We start from the raw sequence: 13,955 nt of genomic DNA, 5'->3' as shown, positions 1-13,955 counted from the left end.
TCGCGCTACCTACAATTTATTGAGGTCTTTGACGACGCATCGGTTTGAACTAGCGGACATTTTTTCAGCTGTAAGCTCCTTTCATTCAGGTTAGTTAATAAAAAAAACTCCATCTACTATCCGTAACAACATACATGGCACGTTGATTTTCGCGTTGAGTTTATATGAGTGATATTTATATAATAAATATATTTTTCTGACATCCGCAGATAAAATGTATCTCGAACAGAACAGCAAGCTAGGCCGAAACACCCATATTATGACTTCATGATAACTTAGTGAATAATGTGTTTGCGTGTATCTTCGACAGACGCACCTATCCGGGTTCGAATCTGGGCATAGACACTTTGTTTCGTGCTAGGAATCGGCCGTCTGATGGAATGCTTAATGGTAGTGCCGGATGTAAAACTCGAGATTTAGAGGTCCATACATTGTTAAGCAACCATACAGTTTTCTATCCATAAACAATAACCTAATATAACTAACGAGTAAAATTAATTTAGCTATAAAAGGTACAAGAACTACTCATATACATAAAACCCTATAACTCAGTGGGCGAGACAACCGTTTGAAACATGTGTATTTGGCTTGGCGAATCATATTGAAAGCGTTTTAATGTGTCGATTAGCGAGAAAAGATTCATTCATCTACCATATGGGGCGTTGTTCAGTCTATGAAAAAAAAACAATTATGAGAAAAGCTTCAAGGAAAATTTGCTTGGTTTACTGATTGCAAGCATCTAATACATGCTCAGGTATGCCGGAACGATAGAACAGAAAAAGAAGTTGCGCTTGACCTCATGGAGCGTTTCTGTCCTTAATTACACGAGGGCTGGCTATATGCGTTGATGTCGTCAAGAAAACATGAGTAAAGTGAGCGTGATTAGTTAAAACCTTAATGATTTTTATAGGATTTAAGGGAAAACCATGGTTTTTGAAAGCGACTGTGTTGGAATTGAACGCTTATCTGGTTCTGTTATTATAAGCGGCCTGCCATCGCCGCCAATGGTGACGCATATTTTTAATCAAGGGCGTGGTTACGTCTGCGGCATAATTCTGGCTTTGCTGGTTCGGTAGCGGAGTAGATTTCCCTGACGATCATTACCGCAAATTTTTCGTTTCGTATGCGCACTGATAACGTCTATCTGCGATGGCATTACCTCGCAGAAAGACAAAACAAACGATGGTTGGGGGCAAGGCTATGATGTGGTCGGTGACTTGCTTTAAAAACGGTGTCGCAAGCGTCAAATTTTTGTGACGCTGACCAATTGCCGATTTATTGCAGATACAGGGCAGAACGCGACACATTGACAAGGCGAGCGAGTTGCGCAATTGCTACACGCTACTTTTTACGGCACTCCGTTATGCGACCATGCATGGTAGAATCAGGCAGATGACAAGCGCCAGACACGCAATAACTGCCAATAAAAGAAGGCTAAGGCGATCCAAGACTCGCGAACAGTCAGGTAGGCCATCCTGAAAGAATGGAAAATAACACCGGAAGATTTTAAGCAGATGTCCTTTTTTGCAATCGCGCGTAACGATGAGAAACAAAAATGTCCATCCCGTACATATGGTGAATCAAGCTGCCTACCTGACTGGTCGCGTGAGCTCTACACACAGCCTCCGCAATGGGGCAATGGTAACTTATTCGCCTACTAAACTTAGAAACACACACGTGGTGGCCTAACTTTCTAACCAAACAAGACATACTTCGTTTTGTGCTGGGCGCGAGCCGTCTCAAGCAGTGATTCAAGGTTCGAAACATTTAAAAATCCATATGGATAATTTAACGATAGTGAATCACCGTATAATAGCTGTTATCGTGTGTAACCAGCTATACGAAAGGGTTCTATATAGACGAAAAGCGTTTTTACTCTGTAGTTATCAGTGACAGATTTTTTTGCTTTCCTAATCACTCTGATTTCCCGAGTGTTTATTATAAAGACAGCGAAGTTTTGGTAAACGCATACCTGCAGACAATTTTTGGAAATACTAAAATCCAGCTGCGTATGGCATCAGACCTTTCATACAGAGGTTCTATTTGTATCAACTGTCATTTTGCTTATGGAGAAAGAGTATTTTATCAATAATTTCATACAAAAGATTTTTGGCATTATTTTATTTCAAATAGCCTGTATTATTTCTATAAATAATACAGGCTATTTGAGTTTCCTTTGCTTTGATCACAGTATCTCTCTTAACGAAAAGCTTTTGCTGCGATTGTGTTCGCTCAAATTCAATTGTTTCATAGAACAAGTTTCGTACAATAAGTTAAGTTGGAAAATAAGTATTTTTGGTTTTCTCAGGCAACAGAAAACGGAACGTCTCATCCGAATTTCAGCAACAAATTAACTTATTGTGTATTCGGTAACACTGTCCACGACTTTTTATCATCTATTAACTGATTTATTCATTCTTTCTAGCCGGAAATTGCTAGGCACAGTATTGGCCTTTTTTTCAGGGCTTTCAGACACTCTTCACTGTTAAATAGGCGATTGCGAATCTAATTTGTCAGAGATCGGGAAAAATGATAATCCGTCAGAACAAGCTGCTTCGACTGCTTTTGGTCTCCATAAAAGTGAAACAGAGCCGGTATCGAAAATATGCCTTTCCCATTTGCAAAATTTATTTTGAGGCCTGAAGTTGACCTAAAATCCCGCTTACTGCATAAACGGATCTAGAGAGAGAGAGATCGTATATAGAAGGTAGAGACACAGCGGAGAACCAAAGAAGAAAAAGGAAGATTTCTACTTCACTTCTTGATTATTGTGTCATTACTGAGCGTTCATAGAACTTTGATGCCTTGTTGAAAAACGTTTCAAACAGTATCAAGCATTTTTGATTTTTAGAACATATCGAAATTGAGACTGTGTAGCAGAAATTTTCACTGCGTTATTATCGAAACAAAAACTTTTCCTATTATCAAATAGAAAACTAACAATCTAATACATAATATTTCATAAACAAATAAAAAGCTAAGAATTACACCAGGAATTTCACCTTACTGAGCTTCTTGGAGAGCTTTGCGGATAAATATCATCAAATCGTTGACATCTCTTTGTCTTAACTCTTCTCGCTTGTACCAGCCTACAGCCGCTTGACGTTCGGTGGCCACCGCGATAAATTCGGTTTTGCCTGTTTGCTTAATTTCGGCCGAACAGGAATACGCTTGCAATGGGCTCAAGCAAAAAGTGTTGTTGTCCGCAACGATGCCGATCAACTAACACTGGACCCGTTTCCGCAAAAATAACTGCCATTGAGCACTGCTTCAGTGACCTACGGTACAAGTTGAATTAACTTAATGTCTAATTTCATCGATAACTATTTAAATTGCTTCCTTATTTAATCACATATACCATTTGGTGGCTGCGTACGCTCTCAAACGCATTGACGACTCGTGCCTAATAGATGTAACTTGAAAATTGAGTCTTTTCGACTTTGCACTAATTAGATCATATAGTGTTCACTTTGGTGTATGCAGTAAGGACGATGTAGCATACTATGAACTGTTGAAACACGTAAGGCCAATGTTGTGCAGATAGATCTAATTAATTAATACCTTCGGTGAGTTAAAGAAACCTTAGGTATACAGCTTTTCCTCATTGAAGAAAGGCTGACTTAATCGAGCATACTATGACGGAACAAACCATGGCTAAATTTATCTACGTCGCACGGATTCTGCAGGTAAAGCGCACTCTAATTCGTTCTGGTCAAGGAAAACTCATTGCCCTTAATGTAAATGAATTTCGTCATTAAGTAATATTCATGCAAGCATCGACTGTAGGATCTGGTATTTCAATAGACACTGTGTTCCTGCCTGAGAGCCTTCGCCGCTTCATATGTTCGGATATTCCCGAATGTGTGTGTATTTGTAGTTCTGTGCAAGCGAGAAGAGTAGCGTGAATTAAACCGAGGAAATTATTGGAAGTAACGTATGAACTAGACGGGTTTAGAACGCTGCTGGTGCAGTGCAGTGCAGAACGGATAAAAATAGTAATGACCACAAATAGCCTCTGACGCAGTTGGAAAACAGACAACAGTATGTTCTCAAGTCAAAAAAAGAACCTCTTGTGAGGATGAAGCCCTTTCTGAGTGTGAACCCCTATGATTAGAAAGTCGACAGAGGCTTGGACACCATCTGGCTGTAGACGTTATTTGTAGAAGTCTCAGATACTATGAAGCGCACCAAAGCAACTTGAATAATCCCAGTTCAACTCATTTTCCTGTCATAACAGAAGACATTACACTTTAATAATACTACAAGAAAACTTCTGTATATTATTATGAATTTAAAAACTCGAGCACTTACGAACGTATGAAAATTTTTGCCTCATGTAGGATAATCTTACCTTGTCATGCTCGGGCCGATTGTCCGATATGAGTGCTAGTTTGAGGGCCGTAGAGGTAGTCAGTAACCGATTAAGGTACTCCTGAATCAAAGACCAAAACAAGAGCAAACACTTTTCATTATGAGGCTGCTATGCTATGCTATTATATCATCAAATAATCAATCTCCCCACCGAAGGCTAGTTGGAAGAATTTACCGCTTCAGATTTGACCGTGTTAGGCCATGATCTTAAGACGATGCTCATGTTTCATAAGATAGTCTCTCCCTAACATGTATTAGGCACCATCTATCTAGAGAAGCTCGGTATCTTCACAAGAACAGTACATATACTCTCTTCATATCTTCGTATATCAAGCTAATTCTATAACTATGCCATATGCGACACTGTGTTTCGTTATCCAAACGGCGAATAGTGAGTGATCACATCCTAAAGTATTTTATAATTTATCTTTGTAGTAGTTCTTGTTATAGTTTACCGCCAATGGGGTCTGCCTTCGAGTAGTGTCGATACTTGAGGAGATTAACACCAGTTGGACACAATGCGAGACAAAGCATGAGGAAACCCCGAGGATGATGAGTCCGGTAAAGAGGTGTCCGATGGAAATTACGTTGAACGGAAGATGCTGACCGGAAGGCCACCAAAACACACCCATCATCAAGAGTGTACCTGAAGATCATACAAAAATGCTATCTCACTATAATTCCTTAAACGCATCTCTGTGGCACTGCTGTGATTGATCCCGCCATTTCGCTCGAAAGTAAGCAATATATATATATATAGGGTTACTTGTGCTCTCATATGAAAAAAGGCACCTGCCCTTGACATAATCGCGCTTTTTTAGTCCTACCTGCAATCAGTCGAAGATCGGTTCTGTCATTGGGTATTAAAAGGGTGCTGGATGCTAAGGCGAGCATCCACAGCAGCGGAAGATAATGCGAGAACACGTAGGAAAATGCTCGACGTTGTAGTCTTAACTGTACAGTCATGGACGTATGTGTTTCAGAACAGCAGGCAAATTGCACCTCTGCGCGACCTTTATGATTACCTATATAGCGGAAAAGTACGTCATGGGTCGGAGACAAGGCCAAAAATTGAAATAGAAAGAGCTCAACGAAGCATTTAAAGTAGCAGACATCTATCCCAGAAAAAGTAAATACATGTACAGGGTGGGGCAAAAACGTTTTGACAGTCATAGGGTATTAATTTTACATTTCAACTAGCGCTTTTTGTTTCAAGCTGTCAAACGACTTTTTGTCTCATCCTGTATATACAACAAGCATGCAATAAAGTTGATAAATGTCAGAATGTTGTCGCTTTGAGCGATAAAAATAGATATCGACGAAAACTACACGGACCCCTTTGTACTTTATTGTTGTCACCGTAGCTGTCTACTAACATCGGCAAGTTTAGCAATACTCAAAAATATTGCTAAATATTGTATAATAATAATAATAAATACGGGATATGAATGAAAATAAATATGTTGGTCTTTGTCAGTTTAGAATTTTATGGGAAGCAGCGAACCAAACAGTTTCCCTGGACAGCCCACTCACTAACTTAGTAACGTTTGCTTGATTACAGCTTGAGGCGACAAACCATCGCTTGGCTCGGGATTGTACTTAGCCCAAATTATTTGCCCATTATTCATTCCAGTAGGACACTAGTGCAGGATCGTGGTGGCTCTAGTTAGATAGGATAGGAAGTGCTACCTAAAAATACGGGTCCAGTGGTTCCTGTGTCGGGAACCCCTACGTCTAATTGTCTTTAGCACCTGGTGCGCCAGGACGTGCTCTGCATCATTTTCATCTAATCTATGAATGCATATTACCCTAGTAATGAAGGTCGGCGTATCACTGCGTTAAAATGTGGCCATTTTCAGAAGAAAAACTGATAGATTTTGCTGATAAATATGAAAATAATCCTTTCTGAAAATCGCTGGCATAATCGCAATTCATTAGAATTGATACTGTTTGTACTAACGGAAAAATAATATCTCATCGTACGTACGCTCAAAAGAGACAGACTTTCATGGTCTGTTTGACCATATCTAGCCAATCATAAACTGGTCTCGTCTCGACGTTTTCATGTGGCCGTATTAATTTGGCGAAAATTAAGGTCCGAATCATTTCAATTTTGTTCATAAACGAAATAATAATAATAATAATCAGAAACACTGGGTCACATCTAACCGAGCAGCTGCCATTCGCCCGTGTCGTCCGCAACTTGATCATTAAACCGAACCGTCCCTCCGTTTTCTTCCTGCCAGTGAAGATCGACACTGCCGCTGTAAGATGTCCATGTCCCGATAATCAGTGAACAGCTATACTGATCGAACGGGAACCATCGGCCAAGGCCTTCAATTGGGCCACCGCATCGGGTCTTCACTGTGATCGGGCTAATTAACTTAACTTTTCCGCTGCTGAACACTATTGCCTGCGTCGGCTCGATCTGCTCGGAGATTCTGCTAAACGAGGAGCAGGAAAGTCCCATAGATTATAGTTACTTCGCTGATATTGTGTCACATAGCAAGTAGTAATTTCACTGATAAACTGCAGGAGTATTGGTATGATGCTTATTAGATGCCGAGAAAAACTATATACTATAATTATCTGTAGACAAAATGCTTACTTAGCGCGAGAGAGCCACTCTAAATAATGATGTGTTCTCGCCGATAGTAGCTTATTGGCAGTAGGTCATTTTCTATTTTTAACAAGCTCTTGGACCTATCACTGTAGCATTTTCAGGTAGCTGTTGTCATAATTCACTTTAATTTAGTTTCTACTGTCTATTTAATTCCTTCTTAATTAATGAATTTTACACTAACTCTATGTAGCTTTTCGAAATCGATACAGCAGCGCCACCAGATACCAAAAAAGAGCGCATCTCGAACCTGTTGAATAGGTCAGGCATACACACGTCAGCAAATCCGGGTCACGTTAACGTAGGAAAAACGTAGAAAACTCGATTGGTAGAGTTAATCATTTTAGCGATCGAACCTTTTTGTACCTCAGCCGTTAAATTTATTTGAATCTAGCGTTGATAAGCTGTGGTTGCTTTTACTCACATCTCATAACGGGTACACCTAAACGGTAAAACGAACGTTATTCTATCAACGGACTGTGAAAGTGTTTCGCGCATCTTCGACTACCTTTTTTTCTTTATATAGCGCGTCACAAGGTTTTCACTGGCCGAATAGAGAGCTTGTCGTTTACGAACAGTTTCCTTAAAAGTTACATAATGAGTGCCTAATTTTCTTGACTACACACAGCAGAAGACGCAAGCTTATTTGAAGGTCACTGGCGAAGGAACGGCTATAGATCTTAAGCGCAATGATTTTCTGGCTGGGGGAACATCGATTTTGGCAAAGGTTGGAATTGAGTGAAAAGCAACTAGACAAAGTTTTGCCATTCCCACGCAACATGCGAACGCTAGGATTAATTACGGGTGATTCATTTGGGAGACGAACTTTCTTTACCCTTTTTACGTTTTGCCCTCCGGAGTCAGGTTTGAGGTGGCGTGTTTCAGCATCGACTGAACGCTGACTATACTAAGCAGGTAAAGCGAACAAAGGCTTATGGAACTGTTTCCGTACGAACTACTTCCAACGATAAGAAATAGACATACCCATCTATCGCCTTTTGCCGATTTCGCTAAAACAGGAAAGCCAAGATGCTGATATATGTGCAAGTTTAACGCATGACCATAGGTTTGTTGAATAAATAGATAATACTTACCTCAGTGCCACTCTTTTATACATGTATCATACATCAACACATCTCTAAGAACTGCGCAGGACTCGAACAAGGTAGTGAAGGGTAGAAAATTATACAATTTTTTTCACATATATATATAGGGATATCGTTTACAGTTGTATATGATTAGGCACGAACGTTGCTATATTTTCAGCGATTTCTGCTTAAGCTCCCCATTTGTTCCTTTTCTCTCACCCATTATAAAAGCGGACATCGGGCTGCCAAATCCTTGATGACTGCAAGCGAATCGCAGACACGTTATTGTATCGAAGGGGGTCCCAGACGAGATTTGCATCTTCCCAGTGAAGCGAAAGCCAAATCCGAGTTGTGAGTTCACCCGCGTTTGGGTCCTGTGTTACAAATAAGCGTAACGATTTCATAAGCGGATAGACACTGTATCAAAAGGAAAGAGCGTGGCATTTTTTTGCCCCTGTAATGTTTGCGAAATACTTGTTTAGATGATAGATTATTCATAACGTTCATTTAGATCGGCATTCACTGAGAGAAGTGCTGCTAATTAATTTGGGTAGTAATCACGAAATATATAGTACGACCTTCATACGAAATATGCGGAATATTGTCATACGTCGATTACAAGCGGGGGGTAAAGGGACTTCCTATGGTCGTAAATTCATTGAAATTGGTGATATTATTTGAATCGTATTACTTACCACTTTTATAAGATAAGCAATCTACTTTATACAGAAGCGTACCCTATATACTTCATATAGAAGCCTATCTGTGTCGTCTCTATAAACAAAACTTCAATCGTGAACCGTTTGCAGTGAACCAGTTCGTGAACCGGTGAATAGAACGCACCAATTTCATTATTTTTTGTATGTTGACGTTTACTCTGACGATTACAGGCTGGCTGAGGTTTCTCGTTGGCCTCTCGACGATATTGTAGTACTGTAAGAGGTCGACAGCAAGCTGCCGCTCATGCGGGCTTCCCGTAGCGCTCAGCGGATAAAAACCTATGGCCCCCGATATAGAAACCAATTACCTGTTAATTAAGTTCACTTCCTACGTTACATAGATGCATATACTTAACCGAAAAAAAAACCTGCCATCATTACCTAGAAAAAAACGATGAGCTTTGGTGGTATGACGTGCTAAACAAAAATGATAGGTTAGTTTCATAAAAGTCACACTCTGAGCTCACAGGCCTTGTAGTTGTTGTTTTTCGGCTAGGTTAATGTATTAAACAAACTTCGGCACACAGTAACTTCGATACAAAGATACACAGTAATATCACGTACTTGTATATTTAAGTTAAAAATCTGCCTACAGAGTTCGCTGCTTTAGTTGATAATAACGTTGAAATCAAAAACAATACAATAAGAAATTTACTTATACGTAGATAAATTGTTCCGGCTGAGGCGATAAATATCTGTATGTGACAATCTTAACGAGAAATTAGGGGTTAGACTTTAATCTGGGCGCGCGTATTGCAACAGACAATTTCCCTATGTAGCACCCTATGTAAATATACCCGTAGGAGAACCAACATAATTAAACAGCGCGTACCCGCATAATGGTATTGTCATATTATAGCAATGTTTTTGTAGCGGAAAAGGACGCGCACCAGCCGATGATCGACAACTACTTCTAACTTTGAATAAAACATACTCAACTTTGATTGACTTGTCGGTTCCAACCGCAGTTGATACCCACGATAACTAGTTTTCATGTAACAGTTTTCTTTCCTCTACAACGTCGTTTTCGTATTTTCCACCGTCAAATGCTAACGACTAACAGTAGCACAGCTTAGGACACTGAAACGCGGTCGGCTTGTTGCCCGTCCTATTGCTCTGTCGTCTATTTTCTAAACAGATATTAGGACTTGGCAGACGAGACAGGTCCAATGGTCGGAGGGTCTAGCAGTCACCCGACGCGGCAACAGAAAACAACTAGCGACGCTAGTAACAGGTTAAAAGGGGTTTTAAGAAACTGCGTTGCATAAAAGTGTGGCTCAATGGTTTCACGATCCGTTCGTCCGATGATAAAGGGCGAACGATGGCGATCGCGAGATGTTACCTGGATAGGGCTATCTGAACACTTATTCGATATAAACAGGCACACAACCAGTCTATTAGGGCTAGCGACAGCAATTACCCAAGTCTATTCGTCCACTGGTGCTGGAGTAACTTTGTATGGCCCTTTTAGATAACTTCGATGCGCAGTGGACACGTGCAAAGGGTAATGGGTGGGCACAATGGGAGTGACCCGATCGTGCCAGACTTAGAATTGGCTTTTTAGAAACTGATATAATAACGAATGTTCCAACGAACATTTAGCATATAGGGCAATTATTTGGAGTGAAGGTATATATATTAGGTTGAAGTATTATTACTATTATTAAAAAAGAAACGGAACTTCTTACTTATGAATTGGACAGGGCTGAAATTAGTTTAATTCTATAAGTGCTACTAAAAAAATTACCAGTGAGCAATTATTGATTAACATCTTTGAGCGTATGTGTAAGGTCGTCGAGCCTATTTTGGGATTATCTTCTATTATCTATTATATTTTATGTTGTATCTACTGTATTTTGAGATTATTATTAAGGCTTTATCGTATTCATTCCGCTGCACAGGACCGTCTGCCAGTCACTCATTTATGCTGCAGTAATTAAGCCTGAATACCTTTAGACGATTTGAACGAATCAAAGTTAAGCAATATATTATTATATAGATCACTCCTGCGCCAACCCTCGAGTCGAATGGCTTGTATAACGAGTTTAATTAAAGACCCTATACGCATAATTGATTCGTACGACGCATACGTTTGATGCACCCACGTCACAGATACGCAGTGTTCACTCGTATTTGTTGTTATACTGAGTCATTATCCCGTTCCTCCAAACGTGAGATCCCCACGCCTCCGTTGTCTAATTTTTCTTAGCGTCTTACCTGTTGTCATCAACGCGACGGTAACCAGACCCCCAATGTGAGCTTTTGTAGGTTTTATATTCATCGTCTGTGAAGTGTTCCTCGTCGTTGTGGCACTTTCTTCTGTTCACTCTTCGTCAATGACAGTCGACTTGACCACAAACCTGAAATGGAAACCATCCGTTAGCAGTGTAGAAGCAGATTTTTAATTTCCTGCCGATGATACGATGCTAAAGCCTTTGAAGGGCAAAACGAGGGGCATCAGGAAGCCACTGGAGAAGAAGACGACATCGGCATGGTTCCGCTATCTACTATCAAGTTTTTTCCGTGAAATCAGCAACAAGACGATCGTAGGTCTATATATCGTTGCCAACCTCTGGCTAATTCCACCAGAGAACTAAAACTTTCTAGGGCCTGGCATCGTAACCAGTACCAGAATGTCTCATGCTAACGCCAGGCCGAGTGATGGCTCTCATTCATTCTATAAATATATATAGCTGTTAATAAAAACGACTGAACTGAACTCTATCATGTCTCATATCCGTACTTGTTTGCGCGTGTCCCTGGATTAGGCATTGATTCGCGATGTGAGGAGATGGAGGCTGTCGTCCTGTGCAGGATACGTTTGTGGCAAAGCTGATTTGAATTACATATATGGCCAGGCGGCACAGGCCCTCTTGGATTGTCCTTCTGTTCGCTGCTCGGCTGGCTAGACTTGCTAAGTCTTAACTTTGGACAAAAGCATGTCGAAATTGTGAGCATATTCGGCTCAGGGTTTTCGAGCAGTCTGTGGCTCATAAAGGTTCCAACCTTCAATTTGCTGTGTACACATCAGAAATTCTTGCAACAATGACAACGGGTGCTTAGACAAAATAAGCGTAAATAATTTTTGACTAAATATCCTTTCGACGAATTTAACCACAAGCATACTCATAACATAGCCCATAACTACGTTAACGTTCTACCGCCAGTGGCGTTGACCGTAAAAGAAGAACATCTACACAGATAAACCACACGCTGAATATATTATTTTCTATTAAAGAAGCTTTGAAAATTTTTATGACACAATTTTACTATTTATCATACTCGTGCCAGCTATACTACCGGATTCCAATTATCTGTTTTCGATAAGATGTTCTTTTGAGTCGCCGTGTTGATAAAAATAGTTTATACATTCTATATATTCTTGTATCATTTACTTGTACATTTTTGTCGTAGCAGACTTTTTGTTACTAAAAGGAACATACAGCTTAACTAGCCATTGTTTCGGATAATTCAATCTTTGATAATATGTAACGCACATTACCCCCGGGGGCTCGTGTTTCAGTGCGTCGTGATGTTTCGAAGGATTTTCTTCTCCTTTTTTTTGTGAGCCTACTTCAGCGTCTTCAGAATTCGGTAAAGGCTGCTCAGACATTATAAGTAGTGCAACATCGTCCCGTAAGTGGATGAAGGACTGGTAAACAACAGTAAGCTATGCGTTTTTGGTTGATGAATGACATTTTATGTGTAACTTAAATCATGACAACACCAGATCTTTATGCTATGGACTCGTATTCAGCAAAAACAGCCCAGCGAAGATACCAAAGATCTAATGATCACCCTAATAGGCGCAAGGGCGTTATTTCGCGCAAAAAAATGACTCACCGTGCGAGAGCAATTCCAGCTTATAGGAAAAAGTTTTTCAAAGATGACTTTTTCTTATTTATCATTTCACTTAGACCGTAGAATAACAAAACGCACATATTTCCCGTAAAGGCTGTGGCGATTCTTAAAACCATTCAGCCTAGACTATTACAAACCTGTCTCCCTAGACATGTCTTCTTCACTGCAATGTTATATTGTTTTTTAGATAACAGTAAAATAAATATGGCTATATCTTCAATTCAGATCTGCTACTGCGGCAGCAGCTTCTCTATTGCTTACCGGCTTCGATGCAGTCTATTCAATCATCTCCCTTTCAACACATGGTCACGTTATATTACCGCTTTAATTTTCAAAGATACCCATGCCGATTCTGGCGTGCATATATCATATACGTAGACATGTATTTCTATTCCGCAGCCTTTAATTTGCTAATGTTCTGACAAGCTTTTTAGCCTGCGAGGAGAAAAGATATGAGAAAGATCGTAATAAGTAAAAAAAATACACCCTTCTTTATGGCAATGTAAGCCCGATAAGCTAATCAATCTTCTGTAATCTATCCGCCTCTAACCAGCAAGCAAAAGCAGGCCCATCGAGCAAGACCCATGAAATGTTCGTTTATGAAATTATCGTTTACAAACGATACAGAGCCAATCGTTTACATCGACTAAAATCGACTCCTTTGCATTATGTTCTTCAGCCGTATTATAGATCGAGCCGAGATTATCTATAAATAACTACAGCAGAGTGTGTTTTGTTTCCATAAGGCTATTAGCTCGTTCAGGAGCCAAGCTACTGGCAACTGGGTCAATCAGTTCTCCAACGTTGCCCATTGGGTCAATGTCGCTGAGGTAACTGGGGCTCCGGGACAAAGGTCGTAGAGTTGAGCTGTCAGTTCGACCAAACGATTCCACTGAAAACAGAGCCTAATAGGCCGACGTCGAAGGAACTAATCGTTCTGCGTTAGGACCTGTTAATGGACCACTAGCAACGTTCACGCTGTGTCCTTTGAACCAAATGATATCTTATTAGTGCCCATATTCTGATACGTACGAAAGGTGGAGCATGTGAATTGTCAATTGTGGCTTTAATCTTAGCGCTTGTAAAAGTTGCAACGCGTACCTGTAAACTAGAATCAGCAAAATCCTGCTGTGACTAAATAGTAAGCCGTCATAGTTATCATATATACGCAGAAGGATTATTTTCATACCATTATACAACGCTAGCTAGCTGCTCGTTTCTCCATTTAGCTTAATTTAGCGCTAACCATCCTCCTTTTGCATCACTGCCTTTCGCGGTACGCTGCTCTACGGCCCG

The 13,955-nt window shown here is 40.2% G+C and overlaps 1 protein-coding gene and 1 long non-coding RNA gene across 6 annotated transcripts in view; one reads left to right on the top strand and one right to left on the bottom strand.

Moving 5' to 3' along the window:
* The window catches only part of LOC111253393 (neuronal acetylcholine receptor subunit alpha-7-like), a 35,672-nt gene that overhangs the window by 10,154 nt on the left and 11,563 nt on the right, over positions 1–13,955 (bottom strand). The window contains exons 3-10 of one of the 5 annotated variants that reach the window (XM_022812712.2): positions 11,016–11,158; positions 8,923–9,077; positions 8,299–8,453; positions 6,541–6,815; positions 5,199–5,396; positions 4,827–5,017; positions 4,352–4,432; positions 883–1,475 (exon numbers count right to left, since the gene is read on the bottom strand). In XM_022812712.2, coding sequence (XP_022668447.1) covers positions 1,362–1,475; positions 4,352–4,432; positions 4,827–5,017; positions 5,199–5,396; positions 6,541–6,815; positions 8,299–8,453; positions 8,923–9,077; positions 11,016–11,079 — 1,233 coding nt within the window. In that variant the 5' untranslated portion in view covers positions 11,080–11,158 and the 3' untranslated portion in view covers positions 883–1,361. Of the gene's footprint in view, positions 1–882; positions 1,476–3,139; positions 3,279–4,351; positions 4,433–4,826; positions 5,018–5,198; positions 5,397–6,540; positions 6,816–8,298; positions 8,454–8,922; positions 9,107–11,015; positions 11,159–13,955 lie in introns of those variants that run through there. The other 4 variants (XM_022812713.2, XM_086993317.1, XM_086993316.1 and 1 more) reach the window with 4 other exon arrangements.
* On the top strand, positions 3,162–5,830 carry LOC147754835 (uncharacterized). The gene is made up of 2 exons (XR_015330487.1): positions 3,162–3,283; positions 4,807–5,830. It is a non-coding gene; the product is annotated as an uncharacterized LOC147754835 (long non-coding RNA).

Source organism: Varroa destructor, unplaced genomic scaffold, assembly GCF_002443255.2.
Source record: "Varroa destructor unplaced genomic scaffold, Vdes_3.0 BEIS01000006.1, whole genome shotgun sequence".
NCBI lineage: Eukaryota > Metazoa > Arthropoda > Arachnida > Mesostigmata > Varroidae > Varroa > Varroa destructor.
Note: the sequence above shows the minus strand (reverse complement) of the source record. Positions and strands in the feature narration are given on the sequence as shown.